Genomic DNA, 24,114 nt, shown 5'->3' with positions numbered 1-24,114 from the left:
GGGGGGGGGAAATGTGGTGACTCATCACACGACATACCAGCAATTTTATTTTGGGTGCTTCTCCCTTAGTTTTAGAGATAATTGGATGAAATCTTTTGGGATGGGTCACTAATTACCCCAACTATTGGTATCTTTAAAAAAAAACGGCGGCGGGACCGCTGCTCCCGCCGTCCGCCGCCGTTTTCCGCCGCCACAAAAAAAACTTGTATTGCATTTCTCGCCGAATTAGGCAATTTGGAATCATTTGAGACCATGTTATTTTTTTCAAATTTTTTTTTAAAGATACCAATAGTTGGGGTAATTAGTGACCCATCCCAAAAGATTTCATCCAATTATCTCTAAAACTAAATGAGTAGCACCCAAAATAAAATTGCTGGTATGTCGTGTGAAGAGTCACCACATTTCCCCCCCCCCCCCCCTTATCTAATACCTAATATTCTAAGTGTTTTATTTTGGGTGCTACTCCTTTAGTTTTAGAGATAATTGGATAAAATCTTTTGGGCTGGATCAATAATTACCCCAACTATTGGTATTGCTTGCAAGGGTAAAAATTTTTGAAAAAAATAACATGGTCTCAAATGATTCCAAATTGCCTAATTCAGCGAGAAATGCAATAAAAAATTTTTTTGGTGGCGGCGGAAAACGGCGGCGGGCGGCGGGAACGGCGGTCCCGTCGCCGTTTTTTTTTAAAGATACCAGTAGTTGGGGTAATTAGTGACCCAGCCCAAAAGATTTCATTCAATTATCTCTAAAACTAAGGGAGTAGCACCCAAAATAAAACATTTAGAATATTAGGTATTAGATAAGGGGGGGGGGGGGGAAATGTGGTGACTCTTCACACGACATACCAGCAATTTTATTTTGGGTGCTTCTCCCTTAGTTTTAGAGATAATTGGATGAAATCTTTTGGGATGGGTTACTAATTACCCCAACTATTGGTATCTTTAAAAAAAACGGCGGTGGTACCGCCGCTCCCGCCGTTTTCCGCCGCCACCAAAAAAAATTTTTTTATTCCATTTCTCGCCGAATTAGGCAATTTGGAATCATTTGAGACCATGTTATTTTTTTCAAAATTTTTTTTTAAAGATACCAATAGTTGGGGAAATTAGTGACCCATCCCAAAAGATTTCATCCAATTATCTCTAAAACTAAGGGAGTAGCACCCAAAATAAAATTGCTGGTATGTCATGTGAAGAGTCACCACATTTCCCCCCCCCCCCTTATCTAATACCTAATATTCTAAATGTTTTATTTTGGGTGCTACTCCCTTAGTTTTAGAGATAATAATTGGATGAAATCTTTTGGGCTGGGTCACTAATTTCCCCAACTATTGGTATCTTTAAAAAAAAAATTTGAAAAAAAAAACATGGTCTCAAATGATTCCAATTTGCCTAATTCAGCGAGAAATGCAATAAAATTTTTTTTTTGGTGGCGGCGGAAAAGGGCGGCGGGCGGCGGGAGCGGCGGTCCCGTCGCCGTCTTTTTTAAAAGATACCAATAGTTGGGGTAATTAGTGATCCAGCCCAAAAGATTTTATCCAATTATCTCTAAAACTAAGGGAGTAGCACCCAAAATAAAACACTTAGAATATTAGGTATTAGATAAGGGGGGGGGGAAATGTTGTGACTCATCACACGACATACCAGCAATTTTATTTTGGGTGCTACTCCCTTAGTATTAGAGATAATTTGATGAAATCTTTTGGGATGGGTCACTAATTACTCCAACTATTGGTATCTTTAAAAAAAAACGGCGGCGGGACCGCCGCTCCCGCCGTCCGCCGCCGTTTTCCGCCGCCACAAAAAAAAAAATTTATTGCATTTCTCGCCGAATTAGGCAATTTGGAATCATTTGAGACCATGTTATTTTTTTCAAATTTTTTTTTTAAAGATACCAATAGTTGGGGTAATTAGTGACCCAGCCCAAAAGATTTCATCCAATTTTCTCTAAAACTAAGGGAGTAGCACCCAAAATAAAATTGCTGGTTTGTCGTGTGACGAGTCAACACATTTCCCCCCCCCCCCCCCCCCCACCTTATCTAATACCTAATATTCTAAGTGTTTTATTTTGGGTGCTACTCCTTTAGTTTTAGAGATAATTGGATAAAATGTTTTGGGCTGGATCAATAATTACCCCAACTATTGGTATTGCTTGCAAGGGTAAAAATTTTTGAAAAAAATAACATGGTCTCAAATGATTCCAAATTGCCTAATTCAGCGAGAAATGCAATAAAAAAAATTTTTGGTGGCGGCGGAAAACGGCGGCGGACGGCGGGAACGGCGGTCCCGTCGCCGTTTGTTTTTAAAAATACCAATAGTTGGGGTAATTATTGATCCAGCCCAAAAGATTTCATTTAATTATCTCTAAAACTAAGGGAGTAGCACCCAAAATAAAATATTTAGAATATTAGGTATTAGATAAGGGGGGGGGGGAAATGTGGTGACTCATCACACGACATACCAGCAATTTTATTTTGGGTGCTTCTCCCTTAGTTTTAGAGATAATTGGATGAAATCTTTTGGGATGGGTCACTAATTACCCCAACTATTGGTATCTTTAAAAAAAAACGGCGGCGGGACCGCTGCTCCCGCCGTCCGCCGCCGTTTTCCGCCGCCACAAAAAAAAATTTTTATTGCATTTCTCGCCGAATTAGGCAATTTGGAATCATTTGAGACCATGTTATTTTTTTCAAAAATTTTTTTTTAAAGATACCAATAGTTGGGGTAATTAGTGACCCATCTTAAAAGATTTCATCCAATTATCTCTAAAACTAAGGGAGTAGCACCCAAAATAAAATTGCTGGTATGTCGTGTGACAAGTCACCACATTTCCCCCCCCCCTTATCTAATACATAATATTCTAAGTGTTTTATTTTTGGTGCTACTCCCTTAGTTTTAGAGATAATTGGATGAACTAAGGGAGTAGCACCCAAAATAAAACACTTAAAATATTAGGTAGGTATTAGATAAGGGGGGGGGGGAAATGTTGTGACTCGTCACACAACATACCAGCAATTCTATTTTGGGTGCTACTCCCTTAGTTTTAGAGATAATTGGATGAAATCTTTTGGGATGGGTCACTTATTACCCCAACTATTGGTATCTATAAAAAAAAACGGCGGCGGGACCGCCGCTCCCGCCGTCCGCCGCCGTTTTCCGCCGCCACAAAAAAAAGACAATTAGAAATATAATTTTGAGACTGTCATACTTACTTTTGGAATTATAGAGTAGCTTAGCAAGTAAAAAGTCTATTTATTATTTAAATAACTTACCACTCTCTTGCTTACTCTTAAACGAGCCATAGTGAATATGTCTAAAACATTTCTGAAATTGAAATACTTTTCATGGGCCCAGTTATTTTTTTTATTATACATTTGTCTTAAAAGTACAGTTGTCAAAAAAGGTAGACATACCAAATATAAAATGCTATCCTATTTATTTTAAGCAAAATCAGGTTGATATCTTCAAAAATAAGCTCAGAACTAATGTTTTTAGTTTTTTGTGGGTCTTTTGCTCCACAATCCCCTAGAAGGAAAGTTGCAAAATGAAATGTGTAATGGTTACTTAGTTCAATTATATGAAATGTTTTCTTTAAACAAAATCAGGTTGATATATTTAGAAATAAGGTCAGAACTCATATTTTTAGTGTTTTGGGGGGTCTTTTGCTCCACTAGCCCCTAGAAGGAAAGTCCCAAAATGAAATATGTAATGGTTACTTAGATACTTAGTTCAGTTAGATTAAAAAAGTTTTCTTTAAAAAAATTAGGTTGATATATTTAAATATAAGGTAAGAACTCATATTTTTAGTGTTTTGGGGGGTCTTTTGCTCCACAAGACCCTAGATGGAAAGTCCCAAAATGAAATGTGTAATGGATACTTAGTTCAGTTATAATAAAAAAAGTTTTCTTTAAAAAATTAGGTTGATATCTTTCAAAATAAACTCAAAACTCATATATTAGGGGTTTGGGGGTGGGTGGGTGGTCACCGATAATTCTAAAATCAAATATAGGCCTACAAAACTTGTATCCTAAGGTTTGCTCCATTTATCTCAAGTCGTTTCTTAGAAACATCCTATAGTATAATCCACCCGCCCCCCCCCCCCAAAAAAAAAATGGGGGGGGGGTGGGGGGTCGACGATAATTTTAAAAGTAACTTTGGCCCTATAGAAGCTTAAATCCAAAATTAGCTCCCTCTAGCTCTAAGGGTTCTCGAGTAAACCATGTTATTTTTTTCAAAACGGAAAACGGCGGCGGACGGCGGGAGCGGCGGTCCCGCCGCCGTTTTTTTTTTAAAGATACCAAAACTTGGGGTAATAAGTGACACAATCAAAAAGATTTCATCCAATTATCTTTAAAACTAAGAGAGTAGCATACTGTATTTAAGATATACCTTCATAACCGAGAATTTGAAAAAAATGACTAAGTCCCCCCGCAGGGTTGCTTGTAAGGCGAAAAATTTTTGAAAAAAATAACATGGTCTCAAATGATTCCAAATTGCCTAATTCGGCGAGAAATGCAATAAAAAAAATTTTTACCCCCCCCCCCCCAAAAAAAAATTTTTGGGGGGGGGTGGGGGGTCGACGATAATTTTAAAAGTAACTTTGGCCCCATAGAAGCTTAAATCCAAAATTAGCTCCCTCTAGCTCTAAGGGTTCTCGAGTAAACCCCCCCCCCCTGCCCAAATGGTCCTTAAGCACATCCTCCTTTATTGTTGAAAAAGTTTAGACAAAACTGTTACAAATCAAATTCAAATTCAATAAAAAGTGTCTAAAGTTTTTGAGGCAACGAATAAGATAACGTGTTAATAAACTTTGGGTACCAGTGTAAATTACAGTCTAACGTCCTCACCTTCCCTGAACAGAACTCGACGGAAATATCTGATATATTTCTAAAAATTTTCAAGGGTTAGGTTGAAAATGTGTGAATATTTTAGAATTGAAATGGTTACGAGAATCATTTAAATGCGAAGCTTTTCATTATTTAGTCTTGGTCCTTGTCCCTACGAGAAAGCTCTAAAAACTAATTTAGGAATGTTAGAATCAACTTATCGATTTCAAACTTTACATGGTTATTCTTGTCTATAATTACGCCATAATAAATATTTATTTTGTCATTTAGATACTAAAATTTGTAAATGATTTATTAAAATAATTAGGAACACTGTCTTTAATGTCTAGACTTCTTTATTCTATATTGTTTCTTATTTAGATTAGGTATTCCTACTTTTTTGATGTTTTTATTATCTGAGTTTTTTTAATTGATGTTTTCATCCTTGTTTATTTGATGCTTTATATATTTGAAATAGGCTCTTTAACACCCACATATTTGTGTAAATTTCTATTGAGAATTCTATTTTAAATTCTATGTATAAAAGAATATCGCTTATTACATTTAAAGAAAACAACTATGAATTTACGTTTTATTAATACTATAAAGCAAAGCTTTTCTTAATCTAGGGTACACTTTTGTTAGTTTGTTTGTAAGCTCAGGGAAATATAGGAATGTTTAAATCATAACCATGTATTAAGATTCCTATTATGATAAAGTATAATCTAAGACATTTACACTCGACTCTGATATGTTCAAATTTCGCGTTAAGACTGCGTCTTAACTAAAGACGTTAATAACGGTTTCTACTGCTGCTAAGTCAGGTGAGCGACATTAATTGTTAGAGTAGGAGAAATCCCTTGGCTCAAAACATGCGGAAATGCACAGTTAGGACTTCCAGACAAAGATCTTGCAACCAAAGATTTGGTTGTCTGATGGGTGTTACTGAACCTAATACACCGGGTGTTTGGTCAGTAGCCTCGCCCGTATGAGGTAATTGATAGGTAAGAATCTAGGAAATGTGTAACTCTAAATTGCTTATTTTTCTAGGGGACAAGAAACCATATGTACACTATGTGATGCTAGAATGAACAGCCAAGAAATGATTACTTCACATTTGGCAGGTAATATCTTTAAATTTCTTTTGTTAATTTTTTAACAAGTATATAATTAGTTGAGTTTCTTGGGCTAAAATTTATCGTCAGAAATTAACACAAATCTTTGTTAGAAATTCATTTTTTAGTTGGACGTATTGTTTTGTCTTATATTAAAGGAAATTAATAGAGGGAGCATGATCTATATGATCTGGACGGGGACCCTGTCACGATTATGTATTGGCTCTTTTACATCATCTAATAGCGTCGGAAAAATAAACACAATCGATTTCTTACAATATAACAGGAAGCAATTTGTTAGCAGACGAAAAAGGTTTATCCCACTTGGGCCAGGTAGTTGTCTGGATTATACATCTAATAATGTATTAAATGTATTTTTATGTTTTGTAGGTAGTAAACACAACAAGAACCTACGTGCGCACAAGAGCCGAGGTGGTGGTGTAGCTAGGGGTGGGGCTCGGCCACAGGAATGTTATCATACAATACAGACAACTAGTTTTATCAATAAAACTTTACAAAAGTTAATAAAGGAGAATAATGTTAAAATCTGCAAGTTTTTCTGTAAAGTAGCTGTGCAATAAAAATTAAGTATGACCTATTTGATATTGTTGAATGTAGCACTGTCCCTAAATTTTTAAAAAATCAACAATTTGTTATTATTATTGTTTTGGCTGTTTTGTATGAACACCATGGAAAATTCAGGGTGGCGGTAGAAACGCATCTTTTGTTGGCTCTTTTGGTAGAGGCGGTTCCCATGTTAATAGGTAAGTTTTTTTTATAAACAGGGAGGGATGTGCCAATATTAAATATAAACATTTAAAATATATAGATTTGCCTTGCTAGTTGCTTCTGAAAATTGGAGCGGAAATTCCTGCTGTCAGTTTTATGACAGTTTTCGGTGCTGAAAGCTATAGTCATGCCGTCGTTCTTCAAGTTTAACAGCAAGTCATAGTAATATTATGGCAAGTCTTTTTAAAGCTTAGTTTCTTTGTGATGGTTTTTAAAACTCTTTTTATTTTTAAAACATCTTGATATTTTAAAGCTTTTTATTAATGGAAGATATATTGATATTTACACAAATTGTAAACCATTATTTATGGCATGTTTTTTTTTACTTGTTTAAAAAAGGAAAGTTTTATTTGCATTGACCTTCCTACCCTGATTTTGAATGTTCCTTTTTAGAGGTGGAAGGGCCCCAGTCCCTTCCGTCACCATCAAACAAGAAATTAAAGAAGAAAAGAAAGAGGTAAAATTATAATTTGTTTGTTGCTTTGCAATCCGAGGCATTTACAAAATCCGATTGTGTAAAAAAAAATATGGGTTTTTAATACTTAATTTGTAAAAAATTTGACGGATTAATTCAAAATCAACCCTGTCTGGAAGTTTGTAAAAAATACTAAAGTTACCGTCTGATCTGATTTTATATTTCATAGATATTGTCATTATTGTTTAAAATTAATTAACAAGAATCTGTAATTCTATTTCTCGTATTCATTCGAATCCGGTGGATAGGAACTGGTTCTCATCCATACGAAAAACCTTCGGCACCTCGGGGCTAAAAAAACTAGTTTTAATCTTATAATTGTACATTGTATATCCGCGGGAAGCGGTTTATAATACGATGAAAGAAATAACTATTAATTTGTTTTTCTGTACTTATATTATTACTCTCGTAATATTTTGTACGTACATTTTGGTATTAGCGAATCTTCTCTATCCTATTATATAAAGTAGCAAGCTTTTTTGTCTGTAGCGAAGGATCTCGATAACCTCGGAACTGATATTGTTCTCCTTTACAATACAGCATCTTATATGTCCAGGGAGGGTGTCTTCAAGATTAATTGCCCCTAGATGCTTCTAGGGACGAATCTGCTAGTCTATAATACAAAGAAGAGTGATGTCTGTCTGTCTGTCTGTCTGTCTGTCCGTCTGTCCCTTAAGATCTCGGTAACCACTGAACCGATCGGATTCTACTCTTCAGGGAATATACCTACTGGTCCTGTGGTGGTTTTATGCTATTTTCTTGGGGGGGTGGGACACCCCCAACCCCCTCCAAAAACCAAAAACTCCCCCCTCCATTTTTTAAAAATTATTTAAAATAGTGGTGGAGTAATAAAATATGTAATTATACCTCTTGGGACAAAGCCCCTAGAGGCTAGGGGCGAAACCGCTAGTAAATAGATAATAGCCCTGCTTTGTGTTAATCATATACAAACTATATCATATAGGTATTAAGTTAGGTTAGGACAATTAAGATTAAGAAGAGCCCCGGAGGGAAAGTACCTCCTTATCATATTTATCCAGAAAGGGAGGGGAAATTGGCCTGTAAATAAAACTGGCACCCGAAGTTATTTTAACAACTTATCTTATTCGTTTGCTTTAAAACTTTGGGTACTTTTACTGAATTTTGGGATCAACTGCAGTTCACGGTAAAATATTCCTGGTAACGAATATTTCCAAAAATCGAATTTTAAAGGCTGCTAGCTGCCAAACGGCTGAACATACAGATCATTCCCGCACAATGTTTTAAGCTGCATAAGAAGGCCTACAAATAATTTGGAATAGCCATAAATCAATAATGCATAATTTTCTCGCAGTGCACACAAATGCGCGAAAAAGACCTATTTTACGCGTTTTTTCTTCAGTGAAGCTTTCCCTGTGCATCATTGGATCTTGGCTATTCCAGATTATTTGTAGGCCTTCTTATGTCGCTTTAAATGGTGTGCGGGTATGATCTGTACGTTCAGCCGTTTGGCAACTAGCATCCCTTAAAATTCATAGATTTTGGGAAATATTCGTTACCAAGAATATTTTACCGTGAACTGCAGTTGATCCGAATTTTGATTAGTAATTGAAACTAAATGTTTCAAAATTTTTAATCAGTAGTTTCAATATACATACAAAATAAAATTTTTTTCTATAATCAATGTTTATGTATATAAAGTTATTGTTTATTGTATTATATCTTAAGATTCCAAGTGATACTAATGCAATGCACATATTTGTTCTTGTTATTTTAATAGCAAGATGATTGTTTTGGTGGAAAATGTAATTTGATAATTTAGTTTATAATTGAAATTTCTCTCTTCAATTATGAAGAATAATAGAAACTATTATTAAGACTATAATTAACATTTTGCAATGTAATGATAAATTTCATCAAAGCTTAACTAAAACATAGCAAAGGACGTGCAATGTTGATTTTAAAAGAAATTATGACATTGAACTATGGCACCTTCAACTAGGGGGTAAAATCTTCCTCCCTCCCCCAACCCCAACCCCCCTTGTACATCTTTGTACTTTAAGATAATGTGCCAAGATAATAAAATAGAGGCCAAATAAGTCTAATATTTTAAAATCCGGCAATTAACAATGTAGAATTCAATATTTCAATGTCATATCTCATAACCATTCTCACTTAATAGAAATACTTTTTGGGCTTTATGAAAGAATATTATTATATTTTTAACAACAGTAATACGTGTATATTTACTTTATATAATGATAATAATGAATAAATACTTTATTTAATACTTATATTTGCGGAAACTTTTGTTTAATGAAATCTTCCATTTTTTAACATTTACAAAACAGCCTACTTTATTGCATCAAGATCCATGACATATCTATATAGGAAATAAATGTCTATATATGAGCTCAAGTTTTCCAAGCGATAAATGTTTAACACTCATAGTGCTCAAATAATCCGTAATAAACTCTCATTAACCAGAACGATAAGACCCATTATTTTACTGTATTAAGAATAAATTCATTTTTTTTATTTCATGTTGCTATTTGAATTATATTGAAGTATTAAATTTCTATCCATAAAACAGAAAATTTTAATTTATAATATAGTAAATAAAAGAAAACTTAGTTTTTAAATAATTTGATACTAGCAATACGTGCGTAATGTGGTCAGATATTGAACTAAACATTTTAACCCTTTCAGGACGATTATTTGAAATAAAAGATATTAAGATTCTAAAATAGTTTAAAGAAAGAAATCGTCAGGGAGAAGATAATGGAAGAATAGGGTTAATAGTCAGAATTCAGATAACCAAAAGAAAGTAAACAAAATATTGAATAAACCCAGCCAATAGCAAGATAATTATATTGAGCCCAACTCTAGTATTATATATTTACTTTATATAATGATAATGTATATTAATCAAAGTTGTATTGTGTCATAGTAAAAAACATACAAGTAAGAGAGTAAGGAAACATGTAATTTTGGACAGGGGTACGAAGGGATAAATCAAATTGATGTACATCCCCAAATGATGATACACAAAATTACCCCTTTTGTAAATGTAATTTGTGGTTGTAACGTTTTAATACTCAACTTAATTAACCAACCAATCAAAATTAACTAATGTCCCCAAAATTGTTAAGGCAACGGATAATAAAACTTTGTTATATTTATTATAAATCTTTGAGGACCAGTGTATTAAACAGTCCATTGTCCCCTCTCTCTCTGATTTTTAGAGGTTTTCGTACAATTTAGCTATTTTTATGCTATTAAAAAAGGCATAGATATTATATATCTCCCAAATAGTATGTCTGATTTTCATGTTTTTTAGCTGGTAGGTTTGTAGGCTTTCTATGGGGTTTGTATATTTGTACAGAAAAGGACTGCAAACTTTTTTCGATTTAAAAAGGCATTAGTTTTTATTTAAACTAATCTTGTCTTATATCCATTTTTTTTGTAACATTTTACAATTAAAGTATTTGATATTAATTTATGTACTTTTGACTTTAGTAAAGTAGTTGATAAAATAGTCAGGCCTTCGCTACTAATATTTATAAAAAGTTTCCACAATTTTTTTTATCAAAAACATTAGGTGGTATAATAATAATAGTTTTAATCCAAGCCTAGGACTAATTCTTACCGAGATCATAACGGAACAAGTATAACCTATTGTATTCTTAAATTACTTAAATCAGAGTTTTCATTGTTATTTAACAACATTGTAAAAACGTCTTAATTGTGAGTGTGCAACCAATTACGATCAAGATCAATTTATTAAGTCATCATAACCGCATATATAATCACAACACCACAAACTGACTCCTCCCCCTTGCTCTTTAAAATAAAAACATCTCCTCGTAAATTGCGAATTTTAAACTTTGCGAATCGAAAGGAATAAGACAATGGCTAATAAATTGGTTGACATCCCCAATGATGATACACAACATTACCCCGCCAGAACATTACTATTTTTTGTTGAAACAGTTGAACACTCTACTTGATCAATGATGAACCAATCAAAACTCTGAAATGTGAAGCCAGTAAATTAGAAAATATTTTTATAAAAACTTTGGGGACTAGTGTAATAAATAGATCAATGGTCCCTTCCTCCCTGATGTGGATATGATATTTTGTTGAAGTGAAGGCCCACCGTAAGTGTTGTTTATTGTAATATTAGGATTAATCTTACTTCTATTATCCTGAGAAACACTATGTGTATGTGAGGCCACACCCTAAGTGTTGTATATTGTAATATTAGGATTAATCTTACTTCTATTATCCTGAGAAACACTATGTGTATGTGAGGGCACACCCTAAGTGTTGTGTATTGAAATATTAGGATTAATCTTACTTCTATTTCCTGAGAAACACTATGTGTATGTGAGGGCACACCCTAAGTGTTGTGTATTGAAATATTAGGATTAATCTTACTTCTATTTCCTGAGAAACACTATGTGTATGTGAGGGCACACCCTAAGTGTTGTGTATTGTAATATTAGGATTAATCTTACTTCTATTATCCTAAGACACACTATGTGTATGTGAGGGCACACCCTAAATGTTGTGTATTGTAATATTAGGATTAATCTTACTTCTATTATCCTAAGACACACTATGTGTATGTGAGGGCACACCCTAAATGTTGTGTATTGTAATATTAGGATTAATCTTACTTCTATTATCCTAAGACACACTATGTGTATGTGAGGGCACACCCTAAATGTTGTGTATTGTAATATTAGGATTAATCTTACTTCTATTATCCTAAGACACACTATGTGTATGTGAGGGCACACCCTAAATGTTGTGTATTGTAATATTAGGATTAATCTTACTTCTATTATCCTAAGACACACTATGTGTATGTGAGGGCACACCCTAAATGTTGTGTATTGTAATATTAGGATTAATCTTACTTCTATTATCCTAAGACACACTATGTGTATGTGAGGGCACACCCTAAATGTTGTGTATTGTAATATTAGGATTAATCTTACTTGTATTATCCTGAGAACCACTATGTGTATGTGAGGGCACACCCTAAGTGTTGTGTATTGTAATATTAGGATTAATCTTACTTGTATTATCCTGAGAAACACTATGTGTATGTGAGGGCACACCCTAAATGTTGTGGTATTGTAATATTAGGATTAATCTTACTTGTATTATCCTGAGAACCACTATGTGTATGTGAGGGCACACCCTAAGTGTTGTGTATTGTAATATTAGGATTAATCTTACTTGTATTATCCTGAGAAACACTATGTGTATGTGAGGGCACACCCTAAGTGTTGTGTATTGTAATATTAGGATTAATCTTACTTGTATTATCCTGAGAACCACTATGTGTATGTGAGGGCACACCCTAAGTGTTGTGTATTGTAATATTAGGATTAATCTTATTTCTATTACCAGGAGAAATTAATCTTGTCCGGACCAAAAACAAAATTTGTTTATAGCATAGCTACTCTATGATTAAGAGTGCTATTCAGTTATAGTGGCTTTGCGATTTAGCATCTAAGGGACCTGTATTTAAGGGAAGGAGGTAGAAAAATAGCCTTAAACTTAGCATTTTAAACTTATACTTTAAATAAAAGAGTAATGGGACCAATTTGAAGCTTTTCCAGAATAGTATATAGCAAGATATTATCAGACAGCCAAAATAATCCTTACTGCTTTTTTAATATGACTAGGGTTACGTTGAAGTAATAAAAACGTTGCTTTAGTATAAAATGATATAATAGAAATTATATTTAGTGAATATTACCTATTATTACCTACATTAAATATTACATGAATTAATACTCATACAATATACAATACACATACATACACATATTTATCATACTCAAATTACTTTACATTTAGTAAAAAAAAGGGTTTCTATTTTATTTTCTTATCCTTTTGTTTATTACTAGCGGCGTCGCCCCTAGCCTCTAGGGGCTTTGCCACAAGAGGTATAATTACATCTTCTATTACTTACCCAGCAGAAGGGCTCGCAAATTTTCGCACCTACCCAGCAGGAAAAATTTTTTGCTATTAAATAACGAATTCGTAAAATTCTTAAAAAAAAAAAAATGGAGGGAGTTTTTTTGTTTTGGGGGGGTTGGGGGTGTCCCACCCCCGAAAAAATAGCCTAAAACCACCACAGGACCAGTAGTTATATTCCCTGAAGAGTAGAATCCGATCGGTTCAGTGGTTACCGAGATCTTAAGCTTCAGACGGACGGACGGACAGACATCAAGCTACTTTGTATTATAGATAAATATTAGAAAGATTTGGTTAGCTAAAGTTATATTCACCAAGATTTGGTTAGAGTTAGGTTAGCTTCGCTAAGTTATTGTTAGGGTTTTGATAATAAACAACATTACCCTTTTTTATTCTGTAGATTAAAATTATTGGTTTAAAGGTTTAAGGACATCACCTAGTTTAAAACAACTTATCATAATTCTATTAAAGTAACCAATGAATAAGATCATGTGTTTATAAAACTTTGGATACCATTGTAATGTACAGTCTCATGTCTCCCCCCCCCCCCCTCCATGATAAAACCTTCGATTTGTTACCATTAAGTTTAGCAACTGCAAGTGAAGCTATTTTTTTCCCTTCCTTTGTAAGGCAACAATTAGCATTTTTACTTTTCTTAAAAATCTACATCTAAAGACAGCCGACTAATTGTTAAAAATGTGATGCTTTGAGTCAGCTGCGTTCTAGTTGGACAATCTGCAGCTGCAATAAGCCATTAATTGCATAGTTTATTATCCCACAGCCAGCTGCCCATAAAAAATAAGCAACTGCCAAGCCCGTATCCCAAGGTTTTAGTATTCATGATGTATACTGTTCAAGACCAAATAATACATTCATATTATCCAGGGAGGGTGGGGACATTGGCCTGTTTATTAATAACATTTTCTTTTCCTTTGGTTTAACAACTTTTGGGGCTTTTATTGAAGTTTGATGTGTTGGTTTATTGAGTTGAGCGTCCAAACGTTTCAACCTCTAATTGTAATTTAGAGCAGGGAAACTTTTGTGTATAATCATTAGAGTAAAACACTAGAGGGAGAAAGGGTTATATAACTGTATCTCCCAACCGCAACCGCCTTGTGCATTGTGCAATGTGCAACCTTTTTATTGGGTCATTAAAAACCAACCAATCAACAAGCGACATCGCTTATATTAACACAGCTAAGTAGCAGAAATTAATTTAGAAGCAGACAAAAGAGGTCTTTAAAAAAGGAAGGGAGGTAGTTGTCAGTATATACATCTAGACTATAGATCTGTTGTATAATCATTAAATTAATTTATCGTCCATTGTCTTATCCTTTTAGATCCCTGATATTATCGTAAACTTTTTTTTTTCATTACAGTACAGTATAATACTTATATTATCAGATGAAAATAGTTTGTGAATATTATGATAATGCTTATTTTCAGTTATAAAAATATTTTTGTACTTTTTTCTGTACTTATTCTATCATGAATAATGTAAGTAGGAAGTATACATATGATAAATATTAAATACGGATTATGGAAAGAAAACTAAGCAGCGGATTTCGTTGTATTTTCACAGCTGCTTTTCTCCTATATCAGGCTCCTGCGGGGGGCTCTAACCACATTCCATAACTTTAAAAAAAACGCTAAACGATTTTTTAGTTTGATTTTAAGAAATTTTCCTTGGATAGAAATCGTCAACACTTATAAAATGAAGAAAATAATTATTTGAATATTCATTTTAGGAGGACACAAAATCGCTAGTGGATAGGGCCAGAGCTGAGTATGATCGAGTCCTGGCAGATGGAGAAATGGCTGGACTGGACGATGAGGTAATCATTATAAAAGTAACAGAATCTTGCTAACCGCTGAACCGATTTGGTTCTCCTTTACAATGTAGCTTTCATAGATCATGGAAAAGTTTATTACTATTTTTAGAGAGTACCACCAATCTCCCAAGAAAAATCTATTATATTCATTCAGCGGTTAGACAAATAAATTACTTGTTATTACTCCGTTACATGTCGACTTAACTGTCTCAAGTAGATTGGAAATAATTAACCTTTTGTGTGAATTAAAACTATTATACATTTCTTATAAAAGTAATATAATGAGAAAAATAGTAACAAGGATGACAACATCTATAGTAGCAAAGCACAGAAAATACGGAAAAGGGGATTTAAAGAGGAGATGTTCATTGTGTATAGATCAAGAATTAAGTTATGAAACCTTTTTATGTTTAAAAATATCTATATTTAAAAATTATGAATGACAAAACGATTGATCAAGTAAATTATAAGCAGGATGCAAATTGGGAAAGAGAATCTTCACAATAATTTCAGCTTTCTATCTGAAATATTAATTGAGAACATCAAATTTTCCTATAGCGTTACGGACATACTGTCGGACAGACAGACAAAGTGAATTCTAGGGTAGCTTTGCTAATTATAATACAGTATTACGAAGAAATTTAATTAGTGATTTTTTCCTTGTCTTAATAAATTTTCTCTAGACAGAATTAACTTTTTATAACCAGATTATTATCTCACCTTTCTTTGTTCTCGTGAAAATTATGTAATGTTTTTTCCAAAATTGCTTCGAAATAGATTAATATCTGCTAGATTAGAACCGGTTCTCTGCCAAACTAAAAAATTATGTATAGCTTAACTTCGTATTTCTGACAATTTTCCACAAATATTAAAATAAAAACATAAAATTAGTATTGTTTTGTTATTCCGGGCATTTAGCCCCACGGGGGCTAACAAAACCTGCTTTATACTTAATTTTTTTTATTTTAATATCCGCATAAAATTGTCGATAACAAGATGCGAATTATAGCTAATTACTTACTTGCTTTTGCAAGGATTTAAAATTTTTTGAAACACTGAATGAATTTGCATTTTATTTCAGTTTTATTGAATTTAACTATGAAAAACTTATAGCTCTACTGATGGACATATTGATCCTTGTATTATGCATTTTTTTTTTTAATAAAAAATACATGAAAATCTGGTGCAACATTAATGTAATAATATATCAATTAATGTAGAATATTAGTTAATTACTAGATACATATATTATTATATTTCTACCTAGGGAATATCAAACAAATTATCTCCGTTTGCTCTAGCTAACTTATATGAAGATATTATTTCTATAAAACAGTTAAAAACCAATTTTAGCCTATTTTTCGTTGATGTTGAGGTATCTAAGCGTATTATAAAGTGAGAATCAGTTGCCACTCTTTTAAAACTGTACCTAACTATCTCAGGAATCATCGCTCAAAGTTTAAAATGTAAAAAGAAATAAATTTTAACAATAAAATAATTATCAAAGCTTTTCGGTACGGGTCTCAATTGTTGAACAAATTATATTTTACCTTATAAAAACTCGAATGATTGTTGTTATGTTTGGACACATGAAGTACCCATTTAATGCAAATGCTAGTTGTATTAATTACAACTTTATATTTGCTCAAAGGGTTTAGTAGTAAACAAGCACTTTCAAGATTTTCAATAAAGGAAGACAAATTATACAATCCCTAGCCTCTAGGGGATTTGCCCCAAGAGGTAATTGAAAAAAAAAATTTGGAACCTAATTGAGTAGAACCCAAACGGTTCAGCGGTTACTGAGATCTTAACCTTCAGACAGACAGACAGGCATGTTTCTACTTTGTATTATAGATACATAACAAGGTGAAAGCATTCATGATAAATTAACAGGCAGACAAGAACTGTTAATAATAGAGTAGATGCTCATTAATTATGGTATCTTATTTTTTTAATTGTCAAGCATTTTAATTTCTCCAAATTATCTTACAGACAAATAGACGGACATTCAGAAATAAATTGAATCTTCACTTATAATTAAATATTTTTGATAACATTCTATCAAAGTTTATTACAACAAAATATACTAGGTACTTAGCCTAATATAAGTTGGCTTATGTAATTGATGATTTAATTTTTATATCCTATCATATAAAGTAGTAAGCGTTTTTTGTCTGTCCCAAAGGATCTCGCAAACCGCTGAACCGATATTGTTCTCCTTTACAGTGAAGCTTCTTATAGGTCCTGGGAAGGTTTTAAACTATTTTTGGGGAGGGTGTCTTCACCCCCCCCCAAAAAAAAATATTTTACTCTTTCTTTAAATCTTAAATGGGATGAGGTCGACTTTTCCCCTTCTACCTTAAGTGCCCTAGAGGCTTCTAAAAGCGTAGCCGCTAGTTTATCAAACAACTAAATGCTCAATGACTAAAAATGTAAAAAATCTACCTGACTTTATACTTAATTCTATTCCCTGTTTCCTATCTCTCAAAGGGTTTTGTAAGCAACCTTTGCACAGTATGGCAATACAAAATAAACTAAGTAGTTGGTTGTCCTGGTGTGTGCAGTAAGATCTCAAAAACTAATTTTCATATTGATATTGAGTACCTACATAGATCTCTGTATAGGCATTATTTTATGGAAAAATTATAGAACTAAAAATAAATTTTTAAAATTAAATAGGTAAAAGTCTCAAGGAGTGCCTTTTTAATTTTTAGTTTTTGTAGAAAAGTTAACTATGTTTGTCTTGAAGCATAATTTTGCTCTTTTATCCAAGTTTAATGTCATTTGTAAGACAAATAAAAAGATGTTTACATTAAACAATTAAAGTTAAAGATTATTTTTAAAAGAAAAAGTAAAGATATTTTTTTCTAAGGGCAATTTCCCCTAGGGAGATTGGTGGTACCCTCCCCCGAAATAGTTACAAACCTTCCCTATGAAAAGCTACATAGTAAAGTAGAAGCATGTTGGTTCAGTGGTTAGTAAGATACTTCTGTACACTCATACATACACACACACACACAAACAGATATTCTATTTTTTTACTTAAGGATACCCCTATCTTGATTTTTTTCGCGACCCTAACACCCCTTTATGGGAGGAGGACGTTAATAGAATGTATCCACCCCTTAAATAACATAAATTAAAATTTTAGGTAGCTCAACAGAAGGCGCTGGATGCCATGAAATATTTGGAATACTTATTTGAGCACTTTCATTAATAGATAAATAACTACTCCTCCACCAATATTGTATTCTCTATCATGATTTTTTTCCCGATCCCAACACCTGTAAGGGGGGGGGGCAGATAATTTGAAATATAAACCTTAAAGACATTGATTAAAACCTTCAGGAAGCTCAACAGAAGGCGCTGGATGCCATGAACGTAGTGCTGGCAAGCGGCAAGGCGGCCAACAAATCAGTTAAAATCGCGGAACAAGGCATGGCAGCTTGCCTAGCAGATTTAAAGGTAATGACTTATTTCCAAATAAAAACACTTTCTCTAATTCGTTGGCTTAAAACATTGGGGACTTACAGTAAAAAAATAGCAGTGTCCAGACTTTTTTTACCAATAATTTTTTTTATCTCTATTGGTTCATTAATTCTTTTGTTCTTTAAAATGCGTTGTGCATTTAAAGATATTCTTTTTAAAAACACTAATTTATATAGAATGACGTCATTCTATACAAAAAAAATCGTTCAATAATAGTTATTTCTCGCATCGTATTATAAACGGCTTTCCGTGGATATAGAAAGTACAATTATGAGATTAAAACCAGTTTTTTTAGCCCCGAGGTGCCGAAGGCAACGGCTAAAAAAAACTGGTTTTAATCTTATGATTGTACATTCTATATTCGTAGAAAGCTGGATATAATACGATGCTAGACATAGTTTTTTCGTATGGATGAGAACCGGTTCCTATCCACCGGATTCGAATGAATACGAGAAAATAATAGTCTGGTTTTTTTTTATTTTTAATATTTGTTAGATTCTAAGTATTAATATGATTTATATAAGTTAATTTAATATAAAATTTTATAAATGTAACATATTTGGTTATTTTAGAATTATAAAAGCTTCCAATTTCATTTTAAAATGAGATATTTTATTTTTAATATTTTTAAATATCAAAATGAGTTTTTTAAAAAAATTTCTATCCTTAACAAAACATCATTTCTGTATAGTCCCGTCCCTTTCGTGGCAATGCTCCTTAAGGGGCGATTCTTCGTTTTTTTTCTAACCCCTGCTGGAGACTCTAACCATACGGGACCAATTGCCTAACCCTGTAGGACAATCACCTAACCCAATATAACACAACCTGACCTAAAATAACCTATCAAAATCCCCCTTTTTAAAAACTAATTCAAAATAAGGAGGGGATTGAAGCTATTTTGGGTCCAGGTATATTAACAATAACAAACAAACAGAAAGCCACCCTTTTTGTCCCAGGAATAAAGTAAACAAATTGAGGTGGGTATGAGCTCTGTCCGTAACTTTGCCCACAGGGCGGGGACCCTCTCCCAATTTTGTATTGAATATCTGAAATCAGCCAATAGCTTCGTAAATTTGAACACTGCCGAGTCTCTACGAAGGAGCAGAAAGCAAATTGCTTGTAGACGAAAATGATCTCCATCCCTTGGGGCAGTAAGTTGTCTGGATTATACATCCCTTCCCTTTTCAATGACATTTTTCGTCTGCTTCTAAATTGCTTCTTGGCTGTGTTATTATAAGCGACACCATTGGTTGATTTTCAATGACCTAATAGAAAGGTGGCACAAGGTGGTTGCGATGGGGAGATACAGTTATTTACCCTTTCTCCCTCTAGTGTTTTACTGTATTGTTCCAGGTAAAGTTGGAGAATGGAGAGATAGAAATGGACGAGCAGCCCGGGGAGGAAGATGGGGGGAACTCCAATTCCTGGCCCCCGCCTCATGTCACCATTGTGGTTAAACCCAAGGGATTCAAACCTGGCACCTACAAGTAAGTTAATCTTTCATACTTTCCGAAAGTCAACGTTCAATACATTTAGGTAAATTGACTCTAAAATAACTAGAACACAAACTTCTCAAATTACATTTTCTTAATATAACTAATGATTTTTAAAAGCGAAGCTTTTATCTAATTAAGGTCTGTCCGTACGACCGGCTATTCGTATATGTTAGCTCTCGTCGTTTATTTATGCATGTTAGAATTGTCCTATCGACTTCAAACCTTGCATCATGATTCCTGTAACAGTTAGGTACGATTTACCCATAGTAATAACTGCTAACCTTTTAAAGAAAAGTTATTATTTAATTATGATTTATTTATTCATTTTCAATTTTTTAGATGTGAGCTTTGTGACGTCATTCTTGCAAGTGAACCAATTCTTGAAGCTCATATTAATTCACCTGGACATAAGGTATACCTATCTATCTATCTGTCAATCTTTCTATCTATCCACATTGACGCCATACCTGCAAGTGAACCTATTCTAGAAGCTCATATTAATTCTCCTGGACATAAGGTATACCTATCTGTATATCTGTTTGTCTATCTATCTATGTATTTATTTGTGTGTTGAAACTCATATAATTTCTCCTGCGCATTAGGTAATAGGTATGCAAATTTATGTAACTGTTTTATTTATCTAACCGTCCATCTATCCATCCATCCATCCATCTATTCATTTATCTATCCAGCCATCAACTCATCAATCTATTCATCCATCTACTAATCCATCTATTCATCCATCCATCCAATCATCCATACATCTATTTATCCATTTATTTATTCATCAATCCATACATCCTACCATCTATTCACCCATCTATCTATCCATCCAATCATCCATACATCTATTTATTCATTCATTTTATTCAACAATTCATCCATCCATCAATATATACATGGGTAACGTGTACAGAGGAAGAACTTCTTTATCTATCAATCTTTCTGTCTATCCATTTTGCTATCCATCCATCTATCTACCTATAAGTAAACCACCCAGCCTAAGAAAACGGAACCAGGGTAACGTGTACAGAGGAAGAAATAGTCTATCTATCTATCTTTCTTTCTTTCTTTCTATCTATCTATGTATCTAGGAGGAGCTAAGTAAACCACCCAGCCTGAGAAAACGGAACCAGGGTAACGTGTACAGAGGAAGAAATAGTCTATCTATCTATCTAACTATCCATCTATCTAGGAGGAGCTAAGTAAACCACCCAGCCTAAGAAAACGGAACCAGGGTAACGTGTACAAAGAAAGAACTAGTTTATCTATCTATCTAATTCTCTAATTATCTATCTATGTAGGAGGAGCTAAGTAAACCACCCAGCCTAAGAAAAAGGAACCAAGGCAACGTGTACAGAGCTGAGGAAGAAATAGTCTATCTATCTATCTATCTATCTTTCTATCTAATTATCTATGTATCTAGGAGGAGCTAAGTAAACCACCCAGCCTCAGAAAAAGGAACCAAGGCAACGTGTACAGAGGAAGATATAGTGCGGACAATATTGTTAAAGCTCAACGTGGCCGAAGGAAAGGATACTCGATTTTGATTTATTTGTCACAACCTTTATCAACAATAATCTTTAAATTACATGATGAAAATTTAGATAAAAAAATTTCAGGATTTAATCCGGTTATCACAAAGTAAAATAAAACTCGCAAAATTCAAATATGACAGTCAAGATCTCGCTAACCACGGAACCGATAATGGAAGCTGCTTTGCTTAGTTCCTGAGATGGTTTTATACTATTTTTTGCCAATTCTCTCCCGCTTCGAATACAGAGTTACTAGATGCTAGGAGTGCAACAGCTAGTAGTCAAAATAACATTATTAATTAATTTAATATTCCTGAATAATTGTCTGTATAGCTGATGACAGGTTCTAATCCAGCGGATATTAATCGGTTTTGAATCCATACTGAGCAAAAGAAAGATTAAAACAATACAAAAAAAAATATTGCAAAATTCCAAGAAAATAAGTATCCTTATTAAAACTTTAGGGGCCTAATCTCCATGGGTGAGATAATGCCACACAAGATGAGCAAGTCAGAGCGCAGGGAGCAGGGGGATATAGCCAGGAGTATTGAGAAACACTTGGCCCAGCAGAAAGGAGATGTCAAGGTTCTCCCACTGCTCATGAATTTTGTCAAAGGAGAAACAATCAAACCTGAATGATGCAAATTGTATAAATTGTAAAACGTAAAGGTGGTTTCCTTTAAAGTACCTAGTTGATGACAGAAAACCTTCCCTTTCCTTTTTTTGGGTTTCATTGCTCACTGAGCACTTTAAGGGAATTCACCAACATATAATGTGAAGAATAAACCAATAGGGTACATTAGTATTTTTGTAAGTTCATCTGGAACAAAACTTATAACTTTCTTTGAGCTTAAAACGTGTTTACTATCTAGTTGGATATGAACAAACAAACAAAAAAAGTCAGGGCTCGGCAGCCGCGCGTAAGCTTTAGGAAAATCAACCTTTTACAATTTTAGAAATCAGTTGAAAATCCAAACCTGAGCCAAATAGGCAATTCAATTTTTTCAAAAATATTTTCAAGGCTTACAAACGGTTTTAATATAAGGATTAGCTGCGGCTGCCGAGCCTTGAAAAAAGTTTTGTTTAAAGCAATAAGGTTTACTTTACTTTCTGGGTCATTGACAAATATTTTTCTTTTCCACAAAGTTTTGGTCTCTTATTTGTTTTAAACTATTTCACAGTTTTGCTTCTAATTTGCTTTGTTTTAAAACTATTTTTAAGTTGATTCAAGTAACAGAACCTATTTTCATTGTATTATAAGTAACAAAATTCATTCTTATTTTAGTGGTGAAGCTAATCTATTATTTAGATTGTCTGGCTGTTCGTCCGTCAGTACATCAATAACGTTATGGCTGCTATTTAAGGTAGACTGCTGACTTTCTTTATAGATACCACTTACCAAAAATCTTACATTGTCCGTCGGTATGTCACTCATGATACAAAAGACAAATGATACAAGTCACTTCGTCTGTTTGTCTATTCATATTTTTAAAAGCTTTGTTACTTATGAATGCTGTCATCCTTGTTTAAAAGTTGGGGGTCTAAAACATTACACAAGCCTAGCTGATATATTGTACTATTGTAATTAACTACACTTAACCTTTGCATTTTTTTGTTTTTTTTGTTTAATTGTGTTACTTTAAATAAATAAAAAATGAAGAAAAACCAACTATGTTTGTATTACAACTACTCTACAACTAGGGGGTGCGCTATCAAACGCTTTGGAAAAGTCAAACTAACTAAAAAAGGAGAAATAAAAATTGGATATAGAATTTATGTGGATACTATGACAGAGGAAAAATTGTCGTCAATTTAGGTTGCTAATATTGACATTTATTGGTCAGGTCTTTCATTCCAAAGGAGGAGATGGGGTAAAGGAGGTGGATCGTTATTTTAGCCAGCTACAAGTTTTACTGTATTAGAGTAATAATCCATTGAAATATACTATTACAATATGGTGGATTTCAGATAAATTAATGTTCAATGTCATCTGCAACTTTTTCTTCTAGATTCTATTTAGATTTATGGTCCATTGTCCACTCCCTGCATTGCTAACTTAATGTATATGGTCAGCTAAAATAAACAAGTGATGCTATATGAGCACAAACTTTTAAATTAACACGAGAACGTATTTATCCATAGACTACAAGTAGAGTTATTTTGTTAAAAGTGAAGCTTTTCTATAATTAGGGTCGGTCCATACGCAGAATAGCTACTATTGTTAATTTATAAGAATTTGAGTTGTCCTATAAATTTTCAACTTTTTTACAACAACATGTTTTTTGTATAATATTTTCTTAATCGTCTGATATGTGGAATAATGATTCCTATGACAACAAGGTACTTAACCTACTTTAAAAAAATGCTCCGTTATGCCCTCAAATTAAGTTATGTAATATGCCTGAAACACGATAGTGACACTAAGGTGGAATATCAATATTAAATTTTAGAATAGCCATGATATTCTAACTCAGCCGTGGGCTACGGTCAATATAAGTTGTAATGTTTGTGTTTGGTTATAACTTAAATTTATCCAATATCATTAGTTTTTTTAAGACTTTTATTGTAGAATAACAAATAAT

The 24,114-nt window shown here is 33.4% G+C and overlaps 1 protein-coding gene across 1 annotated transcript in view; it reads left to right on the top strand.

Moving 5' to 3' along the window:
- Positions 1-22,188, top strand: part of LOC145314668 (uncharacterized) — a 64,730-nt gene extending 42,542 nt beyond the window's left edge. The window contains exons 9-18 of the mRNA XM_080154672.1: positions 5,876-5,949; positions 6,331-6,408; positions 6,644-6,704; positions 7,123-7,186; positions 14,929-15,015; positions 18,361-18,477; positions 19,855-19,988; positions 20,337-20,409; positions 21,424-21,528; positions 21,998-22,188. Coding sequence (XP_080010798.1) covers positions 5,876-5,949; positions 6,331-6,408; positions 6,644-6,704; positions 7,123-7,186; positions 14,929-15,015; positions 18,361-18,477; positions 19,855-19,988; positions 20,337-20,409; positions 21,424-21,528; positions 21,998-22,171 — 967 coding nt within the window. The 3' untranslated portion in view covers positions 22,172-22,188. The remainder of the gene's footprint in view (positions 1-5,875; positions 5,950-6,330; positions 6,409-6,643; positions 6,705-7,122; positions 7,187-14,928; positions 15,016-18,360; positions 18,478-19,854; positions 19,989-20,336; positions 20,410-21,423; positions 21,529-21,997) is intronic.
- The last annotated feature ends 1,926 nt before the right edge of the window (positions 22,189-24,114 follow it).

The sequence above is a fragment of the Acartia tonsa genome, chromosome 3 (assembly GCF_053477335.1).
Source record: "Acartia tonsa isolate MP-2025a chromosome 3, ASM5347733v1, whole genome shotgun sequence".
NCBI classification, from domain to species: Eukaryota; Metazoa; Arthropoda; class Copepoda; order Calanoida; family Acartiidae; genus Acartia; species Acartia tonsa.
Note: the sequence above shows the minus strand (reverse complement) of the source record. Positions and strands in the feature narration are given on the sequence as shown.